Genomic DNA, 17,456 nt, shown 5'->3' with positions numbered 1-17,456 from the left:
TGAGATCCATAGGTATTCACCCTGGCATGGTGGCATAGACACATTTCAAGTGGTCGCTGTGCATTTATTTCCATGTTGAGATCCATAGGTATTCGCCCTAGCATGGTGGCATAGACACATTTCAAGTGGTCGCTGTACATTTATTTCCATGTTGAGATCCATAGGTATTCGCCCTAGCATGGTGGCATAGACACATTTCAAGTGGTCGCTGTACATTTATTTCCATGTTGAGATCCATAGGTATTCGCCCTGGCATGGTGGCATAGACACATTTCAAGTGGTCGCTGTACATTTATTTCCATGTTGAGATCCATAGGTATTCGCCCTGGCATGGTGGCATAGACACATTTCAAGTGGTTGCTGTGCATTTATTTCCATGTTGAGATCCATAGGTATTCGCCCTAGCATGGTGGCATAGACACATTTCAAGTGGTCGCTGTACATTTATTTCCATGTTGAGATCCATAGGTATTCGCCCTAGCATGGTGGCATAGACACATTTCAAGTGGTCGCTGTACATTTATTTCCATGCTGAGATCCATAGGTATTCGCCCTGGCATGGTGGCATAGACACATTTCAAGTGGTCGCTGTGCATTTATTTCCATGTTGAGATCCATAGGTATTCGCCCTAGCATGGTGGCATAGACACATTTCAAGTGGTCGCTGTACATTTATTTCCATGTTGAGATCCATAGGTATTCGCCCTGGCATGGTGGCATAGACACATTTCAAGTGGTTGCTGTGCATTTATTTCCATGTTGAGATCCATAGGTATTCGCCCTAGCATGGTGGCATAGACACATTTCAAGTGGTCGCTGTACATTTATTTCCATGCTGAGATCCATAGGTATTCGCCCTGGCATGGTGGCATAGACACATTTCAAGTGGTCGCTGTACATCTATTTCCATGTTGAGATCCATAGGTATTCGCCCTGGCATGGTGGCATAGACACATATCAAGTGGTCGCTGTACATTTATTTCCATGTTGAGATCCATAGGTATTCGCCCTGGCATGGTGGCATAGACACATTTCAAGTGGTTGCTGTGCATTTATTTCCATGTTGAGATCCATAGGTATTCGCCCTAGCATGGTGGCATAGACACATTTCAAGTGGTCGCTGTACATTTATTTCCATGCTGAGATCCATAGGTATTCGCCCTGGCATGGTGGCATAGACACATTTCAAGTGGCCGCTGTGCATTTATTTCCATGTTGAGATCCATAGGTATTCGCCCTAGCATGGTGGCATAGACACATTTCAAGTGGTCGCTGTACATTTATTTCCATGTTGAGATCCATAGGTATTCGCCCTGGCAGGGTGGCATAGACACATTTCAAGTGGTTGCTGTGCATTTATTTCCATGTTGAGATCCATAGGTATTCGCCCTAGCATGGTGGCATAGACACATTTCAAGTGGTCGCTGTACATTTATTTCCATGCTGAGATCCATAGGTATTCGCCCTGGCATGGTGGCATAGACACATTTCAAGTGGTTGCTGTGCATTTATTTCCATGTTGAGATCCATAGGTATTCGCCCTAGCATGGTGGCATAGACACATTTCAAGTGGTCGCTGTACATTTATTTCCATGTTGAGATCCATAGGTATTCGCCCTAGCATGGTGGCATAGACACATTTCAAGTGGTCGCTGTACATTTATTTCCATGCTGAGATCCATAGGTATTCGCCCTGGCATGGTGGCATAGACACATTTCAAGTGGTCGCTGTGCATTTATTTCCATGTTGAGATCCATAGGTATTCGCCCTAGCATGGTGGCATAGACACATTTCAAGTGGTCGCTGTACATTTATTTCCATGTTGAGATCCATAGGTATTCGCCCTGGCATGGTGGCATAGACACATTTCAAGTGGTTGCTGTGCATTTATTTCCATGTTGAGATCCATAGGTATTCGCCCTAGCATGGTGGCATAGACACATTTCAAGTGGTCGCTGTACATTTATTTCCATGCTGAGATCCATAGGTATTCGCCCTGGCATGGTGGCATAGACACATTTCAAGTGGTCGCTGTACATCTATTTCCATGTTGAGATCCATAGGTATTCGCCCTGGCATGGTGGCATAGACACATTTCAAGTGGTCGCTGTACATTTATTTCCATGTTGAGATCCATAGGTATTCGCCCTGGCATGGTGGCATAGACACATTTCAAGTGGTCGCTGTACATTTATTTCCATGTTGAGATCCATAGGTATTCGCCCTAGCATGGTGGCATAGACACATTTCAAGTGGTCGCTGTACATTTATTTCCATGTTGAGATCCATAGGTATTCGCCCTGGCATGGTGGCATAGACACATTTCAAGTGGTCGCTGTACATTTATTTCCATGTTGAGATCCATAGGTATTCGCCCTAGCATGGTGGCATAGACACATTTCAAGTGGTCGCTGTACATTTATTTCCATGTTGAGATCCATAGGTATACGCCCTGGCATGGTGGCATAGACACATTTCAAGTGGTCGCTGTACATTTATTTCCATGTTGAGATCCATAGGTATTCGCCCTGGCATGGTGGCATAGACACATTTCAAGTGGTTGCTGTGCATTTATTTCCATGTTGAGATCCATAGGTATTCGCCCTAGCATGGTGGCATAGACACATTTCAAGTGGTCGTTGTACATTTATTTCCATGCTGAGATCCATAGGTATTCGCCCTGGCATGGTGGCATAGACACATTTCAAGTGGTTGCTGTGCATTTATTTCCATGTTGAGATCCATAGGTATTCGCCCTAGCATGGTGGCATAGACACATTTCAAGTGGTCGCTGTACATTTATTTCCATGTTGAGATCCATAGGTATTCGCCCTAGCATGGTGGCATAGACACATTTCAAGTGGTCGCTGTACATTTATTTCCATGCTGAGATCCATAGGTATTCGCCCTGGCATGGTGGCATAGACACATTTCAAGTGGTTGCTGTGCATTTATTTCCATGTTGAGATCCATAGGTATTCGCCCTAGCATGGTGGCATAGACACATTTCAAGTGGTCGCTGTACATTTATTTCCATGTTGAGATCCATAGGTATTCGCCCTGGCATGGTGGCATAGACACATTTCAAGTGGTTGCTGTACATTTATTTCCATGTTGAGATCCATAGGTATTCGCCCTAGCATGGTGGCATAGACACATTTCAAGTGGTCGCTGTACATTTATTTCCATGCTGAGATCCATAGGTATTCGCCCTGGCATGGTGGCATAGACACATTTCAAGTGGTCGCTGTACATCTATTTCCATGTTGAGATCCATAGGTATTCGCCCTGGCATGGTGGCATAGACACATTTCAAGTGGTCGCTGTACATTTATTTCCATGTTGAGATCCATAGGTATTCGCCCTGGCATGGTGGCATAGACACATTTCAAGTGGTCGCTGTACATTTATTTCCATGTTGAGATCCATAGGTATTCGCCCTGGCATGGTGGCATAGACACATTTCAAGTGGTCGCTGTACATTTATTTCCATGTTGAGATCCATAGGTATTCGCCCTGGCATGGTGGCATAGACACATTTCAAGTGGTCGCTGTACATTTATTTCCATGTTGAGATCCATAGGTATTCGCCCTGGCATGGTGGCATAGACACATTTCAAGTGGTCGCTGTACATTTATTTCCATGCTGAGATCCATAGGTATTCGCCCTGGCATGGTGGCATAGACACATTTCAAGTGGTCGCTGTACATTTATTTCCATGCTGAGATCCATAGGTATTCGCCCTAGCATGGTGGCATAGACACATTTCAAGTGGTCGCTGTACATTTATTTCCATGTTGAGATCTATAGGTATTCGCCCTAGCATGGTGGCATAGACACATTTCAAGTGGTCGCTGTACATTTATTTCCATGTTGAGATCCATAGGTATTCGCCCTGGCATGGTGGCATAGACACATTTCAAGTGGTCGCTGTACATTTATTTCCATGTTGAGATCTATAGGTATTCGCCCTAGCATGGTGGCATAGACACATTTCAAGTGGTCGCTGTACATTTATTTCCATGTTGAGATCTATAGGTATTCGCCCTAGCATGGTGGCATAGACACATTTCAAGTGGTCGCTGTACATTTATTTCCATGTTGAGATCTATAGGTATTCGCCCTAGCATGGTGGCATAGACACATTTCAAGTGGTTGCTGTGCATTTATTTCCATGTTGAGATCCATAGGTATTCGCCCTAGCATGGTGGCATAGACACATTTCAAGTGGTCGCTGTACATTTATTTCCATGTTGAGATCCATAGGTATTCGCCCTAGCATGGTGGCATAGACACATTTCAAGTGGTCGCTGTACATTTATTTCCATGCTGAGATCCATAGGTATTCGCCCTAGCATGGTGGCATAGACACATTTCAAGTGGTCGCTGTACATTTATTTCCATGCTGAGATCCATAGGTATTCGCCCTAGCATGGTGGCATAGACACATTTCAAGTGGTCGCTGTACATTTATTTCCATGTGTTTTTCCTTTTCATTCTTTTCTTTTTCTTCCTTTCCCACTTCTCATTGTGTTACCTTAACTTTCTGAAAATTCTTAAACTGACTAGGTATCATTTCTTCATATCAGCTGCTAGTTTATATTACATGCAAAAATCAGTCATTAAATTTAAGGAGGCAGAACCACAAATCATGAGTAAGGAAATTATTCCATACTATTTTTAAGGGAGTTAAAACCACACTCAGATAAGAGTCATGGACAGGGAGTTAGTAGACTTAGATTTTAGTTTTGACACTTCGTAAGCCATGTAATTTGGAATGAATTGCTTTATCTCCCTGAATCAGTTTTGTTTGGTAGACCGTTTCTCACAGCTCTACTTTGCTTTGTTTTTCCTTTGTGTTTCATCATGTTAGTATTTAAAGATCTTAGTGGTCATTTTTTAATTAGAACTAGTTGCCTGTAAAATTTATGATATCAGTTTATTTCACTGTTCTAGAATTATTTGATAGTTTCCCAAAACAACATTTGGTGCTCTGCAGAGGCATCTGTTTTGAAGCTTAAAGAATTGTGTGGTTTTGATTAACAGGAGGATCGACCTTTTGTGGCATTGCCTCACTGTGTCTGATGGGCAAACTCGAAGAAGTTTTTTCGGAAAAGGAATTAAACAGGATAAAGAGATGGTGTATAATGAGGCAGCAAAATGGTTATCAAGGAAGACCCAATAAGCCTGTAGATACCTGTTACTCTTTTTGGGTGGGAGCAACTCTAAAGGTAAGAGAAATAATAAAAAGGGAAAACATGTCGCCTATGATAATACAAATTGTGTTAAAGTGATTGGTCTTGATAATGTACCGTAAATACTATTAGGTTTCAGTGACTAAGCTTTTCCTGTTGCTCTGGAAAATGTATTCTTGGGTTGTTTTTCCATAGAATTCGCTTATCTTCTTGTGCTACTTTGAAAATGACCTTTCTACATATAGCCTCCTCCCTGGGGAAGGGACAGCAGAGAAGAAGGTGGGGGGAGACATTGGACAGTGTAATATATGACAAAATAATAATAATTTATGAATGATGAAGGGTTCATGCGGTAGGGGCAGTGGGAAGGGAGGGGAAATGAGCAGCTGATACCAAGGGTTCAAGTAGAAGGCAAATGTTGTGAGAACGATGACGGCAACAAATGTTCATATGTTCTTGACACAATGGATATATGTATGGATTGTGATAAGAATTGTATGAGCCCCCAATAAAATGCTTAAATTTTTAAAAAACCCCAAATGACATATAACCTGGGTTAAAATATTCCTACTGAAACTGTCCATCTAGAACAGGGATTTATCAGAAAGCGCAGGAGTCCTTGGAAGCCATAACTGGTTAAGGCCAGACCGACAAGCCAAAAGGTTGGCAGCTTGAAGCCACTCAGAGGTGTCTCAAAAGACAGAGCTGGCATTCTGCTCCCAAAGATCACAGCCTGAACTCCTTCTGAGCGGGATTAATGATTGATAGATACAGAAAACAGTGAGTCCCTATCTCTACTACCTTTTGAATTCCTAATAAGGTTATGATTATCTAAATACTATACTATACTTTTTTATTTTCACCTTTCAGTTGCCTTTTCCTTTTTTAAAAAAAAATCATTTTATTGGGGTGGGGGTGTCATGCAACTCTTAACCGTAATTCACATATACATCCATTGCATCAAGCACATTTGTACATTTGTTGCCATCATCATTCTCAAAACATTTGCTTTCCACTTGAACTCTTGAAATCAGCTCCTCATTTTTCCCCTCCCTCCCCGCTCCCTCTTCTCTCTCATGAATCCTTCATAATTTATAAATTATTACTATTTTATTATATCTTACACTGCCCGACATCTCCCTTCACCCACTTTTCTGTTATCATCCCCAAGGGAGGAGGTTATATGTAGGTCCTTGTAATCAGTTTCTCCTTTCTACCCTACCTTCCTTCCACCCTCCTGTTATTGCCACTGTCACCACTGGTCATGACGGGTTCATCTGTCCTGGATTTCCTGTGTTTCCAGTACCTGTCTGTACCAGTGTACATCCTCTGGTCTAACCAGGTTTGTAAGGTAGAAGTGGGATCATGATAGTTGGGTGGCAGGTAGGGGAGGAGGCATTTAAGAACTAGAGGAAGGTTGTGAGTTTCATTGTTGCTACACTGTACCCTGAGTGACTCATCTCCTCCCCGCTCCCCCTCTGCAAGGGATGTCCAGTTGCCTACAGGTGGGCATTGGGTCCCCACCCTGCACTCCCCCTCATTCACGATGATAGAATTTTTTGTTCTTTGGTGCTTGATATCTAGTCCCTTCGACCCCTTGTGATCACGCCTTTACCTCTTTAAGAACTACCACCTACTTAGTTTTTGTTTGGGTTTTTTGGTCTGATCATCTGGAATCTAATAAAAGTATATGCTTCCATCTTTTCTATAGCATCTATTTTTTTCCTTCAAAATTCATGCATATGCTTGAACCAAATACTGAATACAGAATAAACCATTTCCTATTTTTCCAGTGTCATTTCTCTGATGTATCTTTTTTTTTAATTAAAGAAATTTTCAGACATATTCAAACGTAGAGAAAATAGTATAATTGTCTTAGAGAAAGATAATCACAATTATTAGGGATAGGCAAACCTAAAATTCATAAAGCAGGCAGCAGGCTTACCCTGCAGGCATGTGTCCCAAGGTCCCTTGGTCAGGTGATAGAAAGTGTTTGGCAGACTTCTAGTAACCATAGGTAGCCAGGTGACGTAAAATTAGCCATCACAATAATGTACCCCCCTCATGTACTTGCTCGTTAGCCTCATTAATCAACCCAAAGCTGACCATTATCCTTTCCCTCCCCGTCACTATAATTTTAAGGCAAGTTCCTTTTTATATTGTCTGACTATTTCTCAGTGTGATCTGTTAAAAAACAAACAAAAAACTTTTTAAGAAGCATATCCTTAGTCACACCATAAACATTAGCCACTATCCTTTATATCATAGTCCCCAACTTAACGCAGTTTCATTCCGACTTCTTTGTAAGTCAGTTCTTAAGTCAGTCAAATATCTTCTTTTTTCCTGATCTTTTAAATTTTCATTATTCCCAAAGCCTGTTATGTGGCAGTGTTTTGAATAGTGAATCATAAGATTGAATATCTGAAAGCAAACCACAGAGAATGATAACAACAAATTATGTGTTACAGCATTGTGTGTATGTATGATATGATACAAAAACATGTTATAAATAAAATTTGTTGTAACCCTTATACATTGTATGTCAGGAACTGGCTATATCTTGAAATAGCAAATACATTATGATGTGTTTCCTATTCTGTCTCCTCAAGAGGCGCATAATATGGGGTTGCCCTTTTGATTAAAGGGTTTCAGAGTTACTGAGCTGAATTATCCCTTACATACTTCCTCATTAATGTTTTACTGGAGGATTTACGCCTTGAGAACCATTGTATAGATTTATTATGTCATAAGATGTTCAAAATGGTGATATTCTAATTTTAGTATTCCTTCTAAATTTATCAGCTAGAACTTTCATAGTAAGGAATTTCACTTTATCAGTTGCACCCCCAAAGTATAAAGGAGCATCAAATATTCTTGGAAAAATTCCTTTATTGTTTCATTCCATTAGTCTATGAACCTTTTGAAGCCCTTTCTTACATCATTTACAGAAAAAGGTGGATAAATATCTCATTTTCTTAAAATAGTGTTCAACACCATAAGCTGGTTCTCTAGGTTTGAAGATTTACTTATCCTTCAGTATCATTGTAAGCTACACAGATTTTTAACATTTTGTACATGGAGGCTTCCCAAAATCTATGGAAAAATGGAATTCAAAGATAATGGTATTTATCCACGAACTTTTTGAATGTCCTTCATATCTTTTAATGCATTATGGTGGTTCTTGTTGATGCTCAAATTGTCTTATCTCTTACCAGTAGGAGCATCTTCAACTTGGATCCGGAATTTTCTTCATAAGACCCAGGCATTTTTACAGCTGTCTAGATTCAACCCTTTTAAACATTTTTCTACTTTTATTATGGTAATTCCTTGCTTAATACTTTTAGATACTATTTTTGATTCTTAAGTATGAAAAATGAATTTTCGCCACCTCAGTTTCCAGTTGTGTGATATTACTGGTTGTATGATTAAGATTATAAATTTTCCTTTTTATGCCATGATCCATGTACCATTTGAGGTGGGATGCTCTTAGTATCAAAACCCTCAGACATCTTTCTTTATATGCTATTAGTTGATCAAAATAAGCTATATTTTCTTATTTGTGCCACAACTCGCTTACAGATTTTGTTATCCTTGAAATTTCTAACCACTTCCCTTGCCTTTTTAGAAGAATGCCTCTCTTACTGTTATGATCCAGTCAGAGTCTGACATCAATTCTTTCCTTAGTCCTTGTTCTTGGGAATGAATGACATCCTGTTCTTATTTGAAAGAATTACTATATATGCCTATTTTAGAGTTGTCATTTTGGAATTTCTTTCCACTGGATCCATGGGTTAGTTCTTTCCAAGAACAGTTGTTAGAAATGACTCACATCTGGTAGAACTTGGAACCACTGCGCAGAGCAGGTGCTTCCCATGCGCTCGCAGCATGGCTGTGGTGGCACAAGGACTGCATCGTCAGCATGGCTTTTCCATTTTGTGTTTCATCATCTTGACTTTCAACCTCATTTTTTTCTCGAATAGTTCTTTAAACATCTTTGTCAGAAAATATCTACCTGAAAACATCTTTATTCTACCTTTATAAATTGTCAATCATCATTCAGCTTGAAATAGACTCCTACAAACCAAATGATTTCCCTTCCAGTTTTAATGGGATTAATTTATTTTCTTCCTTTCAAATCATTTAATGTCAGTTCATTACTTATTGCCACCAGCCCCTTGCTGGCGTTCTCTCCCAAAGCATTCATAACGTTCTCTTGTCCCCTTTCTGAAGCTTTCAAAGAACAGCCTAGTTTAGAGCTGTTTGTTCTTATTATTTATCTTTTCAGTTTGGAGATATGTATTTCAGTTTCATCACAGTCTTTCTGTTCTGTTGTTTCGTTGCTAAATTTCCGCTTTTTGTCTGTCTCGGGAACTCCTAAAAGGGGGAGCTGACGGGGAGGGAGGGGAAAAAAATGAGAGCCTGATACCAAGGGCTCAAGTGGAAAGCAGGTGTTTTGAGAATGATGATGGCAACAAATGTACACATGTGCTTGACACAATGGATGTATGTATGGGGTGTGATGAGTTGTATGAGCCCCTAATAAAATAATTTTAAAAAATGGGGGGGGGAGCTGACAGTTAAAATTGGGTTCCTATTGCTAAGATGGGAAAGTGTTTCATGCCAGGTGCCACTAAACACTAGGTAGTTCCTGCCTTTTAAAAAATAAATATGAAGAGGGGGGTCCTTTAGCCATCAGGCAAACGGGAGTAGGAAAAATGGCGAATCTTGTTTTCCATAAGCTCGTGGCCTAGAACTTCCCTTCTGTGTACTTCCTGCTGTGTATTCTGGGCTGCAGTTTCCTTGGGTCTCTTTGATTACTTTACAGCAATTTGATTGAATCACAGTGATTTGCTGATTTCTCTTGTCGACCTACTACTCCCCCTTCTTTGCTTTCTCCACGGTTTGATGTATAGCCCTTGTTTCTTTTTTAGAGGGATCTTGGGAGTAAAGACAAATGCACCAGCTAGATAATTTTTATATTACCATCATATATTATCTCACTTTTTATCTTCTATAAAGAGAGAGCAAAAAAACAAAAGAGAGCAACAATACGTTCCTCTTCTCAAACAAAATTCTCTTTTTTAATAGTCTTGGTTGCTATCGTTTGAAATATTTTTAGATCTTGTCTCTAATAACTGAAGAGTCTATAATAAGAATGAAAATATGGGTTAATACAATTGTACCTTTTAAAAAATAACTGACTGAATTGAGCAGACCGGGGAAATAATGGTTTAAGCCCAGCTTTAAAAAAACACAAAAATCTTATTTGGTCCCAGCTCAACAGAAAGAGATGTTGAGTCGGTCAAGAAAAAGAAATTATGCAAATGATACTTATCTGAATTTGGAATTAAAGATCAATATAAAAGTTTGATATCAGTAAATTTGTATTTGTCATTTCAGCTTCTGAAAATTTTCCAATACACCAACTTTGAGAAAAATAGAAATTACATCTTATCAACTCAAGATCGCCTAGTAGGGGGATTTGCCAAGTGGCCAGATAGTCATCCAGGTAATTAATCTTTTTTATAAATCCAGAAACCCTATAATTTACATCTTTAGTACATCTTATGTTTTCTATTAATATTAACATTATAAAACATCTTTTTGCTATGACTCCAAGAAAATCTTAAATTTTCCTTTCTTAGATAGATCTTCAAGCATCTTTATCAGAAGGGGTGGGGTATATGATAGAAAATTTAGGTACTAATTTTAATCTCTAGTAAATAAGAGGAAGAGATAGAAAAATGATAGATTGCTTAAAAGTTGTAGTAGCTTTGGAGCACTCAGAGATATGAGAAAGAGGCTAGTTATTAAGATGTGTTGGGACAGTGTGCATCCCCCACCCCCACTTACCTTTGTTATGTACCGTCGAGTCATTGTGTCCTCTGAACAGCGGAACGGAGCACTGCCCTGTCCTTCACCATCCTCCCCATTGTCCTTATGTCGAGCCCATTATTGCAGCCGACATGTCAATCCATAGTGAGTTTCACTTAGCACTGTGCTGTTTAATTTTAGGCAGGAAGGCAGATGGGCTGCGTGGTTCCTGTCCAGAATCTTTTGTCATCTAAAAGCATTAAGACCATGAGATAAAACTTAAAATAAATAGATCAAATTAATCTTAACTTTATTCAGAAATAACATTAGGCCTAAAATCTCCAATCCCAAAGGCTGGTGTCCCCCACTGGCCAACCATAGGCTCTCTGAATTCAGGCAGATTCTGTCGGTAGTCTGTTGAATACCTTGCTATCTGGACTTTCACCATTTGCTTTTCAAACTCAGTAATAGCAGAGATTTGAAGAACAAAAGAGCTTCGTGTTTCACAAGTTCTTTTAAGTAGTTTCTCGAGACCAGCGGTTCTCAACCTGTGGGTCGTGACCCCTTTGGACGGTGAACAAAAACACATTTTTCCGATAGTTTTAGGAACCAAGACACCGCGCCTCTGTCTGTCTCCAGTCGAGTCTGCCCACTTGTATAAACTCCCACATGCGAGTACCCGGCATGAAGACTGTTACCTGTGCTACACCATGCTGCAAGACAAAATTTCATTTATTTGTAATTAGAAATAAATATTTCACAATATATAATTGCATACTGTTTTTGTGATTAATCACTATGCTTTAATGATGTCCAATTTGTAACAATGAAAATACATCCTGCATATCAGATATTTACATGACGATTCATAACAGTTGCAAAATTACAGTGATGAAGTAGCAAGGAAAATAGCGTTATGGCTGGGGGGTCACCACACCATGAGGAACTGTATGAAAGGGTCGCAGCATGAGGAAGGTTGAGAACCACTGCTCGAGACATAATGAAAAATGCCTCCCCGGCCCCCAAGCATTTCGATGACTCTGCTGCTTCTCAGACGTCCACAGACCTCATGCGGAGGCAGCAGAACATACAACTTCCTGCTGAGTAACTACACGGATGCAGTCGACGGCACCTCGCACATTGCTGAAGGCATCTCCATGCCTCCCTGTGCCCACACTTCGGTGGCACTTACTGCTTATGTTTAAGTGTAGCACACTACAGTACCTGTACCATTAGTCCTCCTGCCGCGAGCCACAACTCCCTCGTGTTGATACCTTTTGTGTATGTACATGCATTCAAGGGAAACCAAAGTTGTTTTCAGACACTCAATGGGATCTCTGTGCACGAAAGACTAACCCTTCTGTTCTGGCTTTGAAAGTCATTCACACTTCGTCAGCACTCAGTTCTCTGCCACCGCGCACGGGCTTTTCCAAGACCTGGCTCCTGTCCCATCTTCCTCCACCTCCCTTCTCCCAACCCATCCCTGTCCCCACCCCCACCTCTTATGCTTTCCCCTCCGGAAAAATGAAGTTATTTACACACTCCTCATCAAAAACTGTTTGAGACTTTGTTCACATAATTGGAGACATTAATTTTTTATAAGCGAATTGACCGAGTATTAGGTATAAATATGAAAAACTAGGTGCATGGAATGATTGATTTTGTACTATTGCAATAAAATCATATTTTTTATAGTTACCAGTTTAGAATGTACCTCTTCAAATCATCTCCTATCGTAGAATTCCCATGGTCAGAAAGTAATACTTTAAGCCAAATACAAATAGGTGCTCATAAAGTATGATTGTACTTGGAATAGGCAGGAATATTTCTTCATATCTACCTGTACTTTTATGGAAAATCTGTCTCTCGAAAAAATATACAATGTTTTCAAATACATGATCTAAATGTGTTTTCATAACCCAAACCCTATTTATTTCACTTTTTAAATTAACTGTTTTCATAATTGTTAACTAGTTTTACTTACATTTACTTCATATATCATACAATTTAAATCATTCAGTCATATTACAAAGATTGTGCAATTATTGCCACATTGTAATTTCAGAACATCTTCTTGTATTCATTGTTAGCTCCTCACTTCCCCCACCTCCCCTGTGTGATTAACTTTTTTTTAAATCATTTTATTGGGGGCTCGTACAACTCTGTCACAATCCATACATCCATCCATTGTGCCAAGCACATCAGCACATTGCACAACTAACTTTTTTTTTCCCCATCCTCATATATATATTTGCATGTACATGTCTTTGTCTAGACCTCCATAAATGCCCTTTGACTCCTAGCTCTTTTTTTTATTTACATTTTATTAGGGACTCATACAACTCTTATCACAGTCCATACATATACATACATCAATTGTATAAAGCACATCCATACATTCCCTGCCCCAATCATTCTCAAAGCATTTGCTCTCCACTTAAGCCCTTTGCATCAGGTCCTCTTTTTTTTTCCCCTCCCTCCCCTTTCCCCCCTCCCTCATGTGCCCTTGGTAATTTATACATCGTTATTTTGTCATATCTTGCCCTATCCGGTGTCTCCCTTCCCCCCCTTCTCTGCTGTCCCTCTCCCAGGGAAGAAGTCACATGTGGATCCTTGTAATCAGTTCCCCCTTTCCAACTCACTCACCCTCCACTCCCAGCATCGGCACAACTAACTTTTAAAGCAAAATAATATTTTAGTTTTTTGTTTCTGTCCACATATATATTAGGGAAGTTTTCCATAAGAAAACTGAGTTAATTTTAGTCTTGATGCCACTTTTCTCAATGTATGCATGATATAATCTTTTAATAAAGATTCTACGGTTTTATTTAGCAAGTAATATAAGTAGGGAAATGACAGTCTCTTGGAAAGCATTACTTGTGTAAACACAATTGAAAAATATTTTGCGTATTTACAGTAGCTTTTTACAAAGTAAAATGCTGGGAGCTTTTTTCTAGAGAGACCAGTTGTCAACTGCTAAGATTTTTGTGACTACTTGGATATAATACTGACTTTACAAAAATATTACATCATCAGAATCTTTCTACTACAGAAGCTATAAAATATTTATGTGATAACTTAAATTTATCTAGAAGAACTTATTTCCAGAGCCTTCAGAAAATCCTTTTAGCAATATTTGTTAAATTTAGCCTATTCTTTGGTCCAGGAAATCTAGTAAATACATTTGACACAAAGAGATTTTATATGTATTCGTAGAAAATAAAAAAATTTTTTAAATGAAAGATTAGCCACACAAATAAACATTTATATAAACTTATATTTATATATTTCAACATCATGCTTGAATACATCATCACTTAGAGATAAGATAACTGAGCTTTTAACGGTAAAGTTCTAATATCACTGGCTTTTACAAAAATCCTTCTGAGGAAAAAAATCTCAATTATATTTTACTCTTGAGTGATTTTACAAATATGCTATATTATGTTATTCTGGATATACATTACCCCCCTTTTTGTTTGATTCTTTTTTTTGGGGGGGAAAAGTTTCCTAGTTTCTAGAAAATAAAGCATAAAATGACCCTTTGTTTTTGTAGATTGAAAAGAGTAAAGTAATAATTACAAGATAAACTTTTGTTTGCTTGCTTGCTTTTGTAGTCTAGAAGTTAGAAAAAAGTTAGACAGAAGAAATCTAAGCATTTTCAGAAAAGACCTAAAAAAAAGATTTATATGGGTACGAATTAATGGAATACCTTTGTCACAAATACTTTAAGCACAGTATTTTACATTCTTCTTTGAAAAGAAAAAAATCTTCACTGCTACAGAACTCCGTTCTCACAACTGCCTAGCTCTGATCTCGTCAGAAGTCCCTTAAAGGTTCCCGGGCGGGCGTCAGCCATGTGATTTCAGGGCCTGCTGTCCTGGGAGGTGGTCGGTGTTCCTGAAAGATGTGCAGGAGAGTTGTGTGGTATGAACATGCACATTATTGTGACCAAATAGAGTGTGCGTGTGTTTTTATTGTCAGGTCAGACACTTTTAGAATGACTGGCATTGCCTAAATAGAGAAGTTAAGTATGGTGCAGCTTCCAAAATAAATCACGCTGCTTAGGCTCCTGTTATCAGCACAGTGTTAAGATACAGTACACACTTTAGGAATTGCCAGAGATAAAATTGGGGGGAAGGTGCTCCTGGAAAAACTTTGATGTTGTGACAGAAAATGAAAACCAATTGTTTTTGTCATCTGAAAAGAGCAGTGTGGAAAGCCCGCGAATGTGAGCAGCCTTGGTGTCACTGCTACCCTTCCATGTCATGTAATCAATGAGAATGGCACTGTTCAGCGGAGAATGTCTTGCTTTGTTAATAATATTCTTATAGATAAAATATCTTGTGTGATTTTGATCATATAGTTTACATACAATGCTGTATGGGACTTTAAGGAAGTAAAAATTTAAACAGTGGAAAGGTGCTTCAAAATGCTTATGAAAAAATAGAATTTCCTCACAAACTATTTGAAGCTCCCTTGCGCATTTACCATTTTGCAAAATCTATTTTTAATGTAGTGATATGCTGGTTGATACGCATCTAGGGTGTTTAATAGCGTGTCCATGTAAGAAGGCCTAGCATGATAAAACTGTCTCATTTTCAGATGCTTTACATGCATACTTTGGAATTTGTGGCCTGTCGCTAATGGAGGAGAGTGGAATTTGTAAAGTACATCCTGCTCTGAATGTGAGCACACGGACTTCTGAACGCCTTCACGATCTCCACCAAAGTTGGAAAACCAAGGACTCTCAGCACTGTTCAGAGAATGTACACATTTCCACATGATTGATTTTAGACTTGGATGGTGGGGGGTGGCCGGGAGTTTGTAGCATAAATGTAGCTCAAATTCAAAAGCCATGTATAACCAAGTGTGCACTTTTTTTTTTTTTAAGAAGTGGAATCATACAATCAAATCTCATGCTTATGTCACTTTGGGAGATGGCCTTGAGCCAGTAACCTTTGTGTAGAGTCTTTCAAGGAGAGCTTTGTTGAAGTCTGACCTGTAGTGGACACTGTCATAGTTCTTAAATGTTTGTACTGCATTTCTAAGAAGTTCTTTAAGGCAAATTAAATGTATGTATGTAGTTCTATGTAAAAACAAACACACATACACAGGTCAATACAAATTGAATCATTCTAAAATGGACTCAAGTCCTCAAAGCAGTTTACATTTCCTATAGCATTGATAATTTTCCGGTGAATACTTAGTGATTATTTTTAAAATTTGATTGCCGATGGTAGAAAATTGCTCTTAAAGAATTAAGTGTTTGGGATTGTTCTTTGAAAAGAGATAATCTCATGATTTTTTTAAAGAATTACTTATTTTGTCTGATTCTTAAGTAAGATGTGCCAATTAAACTTGTATGGCCTATATAAATGAAATGAATGACTTCCTAGTAAAAATCAATGGACTTAACTAATACAATAGTTTTCTAAAGAAAGATTGTTATAATAAGATTCTATTATGTGATAAAGTCACCATAACTAAGAGAGAGGTAATTTAGCTCTATGTGATTATGAAAAGGAGAAGTCTACTGGGCTAGGGGGAATACAAGGTATGTTTGATTTTAATCTTAAATCATTAGTTGCCTTTTTTTTTCTTCTGGAGAGAAAATAATCTTTCATATATTGAAGGGGATATAATTAGTGTTTTGTTTACTTTTCAAAATATACGGTATGTAAATTATATTTGTACTTTTATATCTGAATTATTTTTACTGATTTGGATTATGTTTTAGTTTGCGGTCCTCAGCATGAGTTAGCTGCTGTAATTTCAAACTAATTTTCTAATGTTTTCAAATTACGTAAGTAAAAAATGTAAATACTACAATAGAACCACTCAACTAAATTCAATGGTGCAGCGCTATACATAGGCATTTATATTTTTATATTTTGAGGTAAAGGGAGGGCGATGTAACCATTTAGGAGTTAATGACTGAGGCTTTACTTCTGTTCATTTTTTCCTCTATTCATTTTATTAACTAGATACATGTAAAGGAGAGAGTATAAAGATTCACCTTTATTATTGATCAGTGTGTCAATAAATCCCATCTATCCTTATTGTTCAGTGGCATTCAATGCATGAGTCTGTTACTAAAATAGTGATGAAAATCTTAAGGAGCTTGGTGTAAGTTATGGTCTTGGTGATAATAAGTATTGAATTCTGCAATTACCAACATAAAAACCAAATTCCTGATTTCACTTTTAGGTAATGCTTTTAATTATATTTTCATTTCTCTCCAAAGTTAGGGGGAAAGTATCCTAAATAATGTTCCTTCCAAAGGAAACCTAATGTACATTTTGAGGGGGAAAAATGAGTTATTGAAGTGCTTAATTTTACACTAGAGTTTGCCAAATTCACTCTCATATATTCAATGGGTACTGCAACCATTGGGAGAAAGACTGATGGAGAAATTTAAAATAAAAGGCCCAGCTGCCACCAC

The 17,456-nt window shown here is 38.5% G+C and overlaps 1 protein-coding gene across 2 annotated transcripts in view; it reads left to right on the top strand.

Annotated features, from left to right (window-relative positions):
• The window catches only part of PGGT1B (protein geranylgeranyltransferase type I subunit beta), a 62,534-nt gene extending 45,454 nt beyond the window's left edge, over window positions 1–17,080 (top strand). The window contains exons 7-9 of one of the 2 annotated variants that reach the window (XM_075541405.1): window positions 5,049–5,233; window positions 10,598–10,706; window positions 15,617–17,080. In XM_075541405.1, coding sequence (XP_075397520.1) covers window positions 5,049–5,233; window positions 10,598–10,706; window positions 15,617–15,798 — 476 coding nt within the window. In that variant the 3' untranslated portion in view covers window positions 15,799–17,080. Of the gene's footprint in view, window positions 1–5,048; window positions 5,234–10,597; window positions 10,707–11,611; window positions 11,773–15,616 lie in introns of those variants that run through there. The other variant, XM_075541406.1, reaches the window with a different exon arrangement.
• Window positions 17,081–17,456: the final 376 nt, after the last annotated feature.

The sequence above is a fragment of the Tenrec ecaudatus genome, chromosome 2, assembly GCF_050624435.1.
Source record: "Tenrec ecaudatus isolate mTenEca1 chromosome 2, mTenEca1.hap1, whole genome shotgun sequence".
Lineage (NCBI taxonomy): Eukaryota > Metazoa > Chordata > Mammalia > Afrosoricida > Tenrecidae > Tenrec > Tenrec ecaudatus.
The sequence above is the reverse complement of the archived record's forward strand: the minus strand, read 5'-3'. Positions and strand labels throughout refer to the sequence as shown.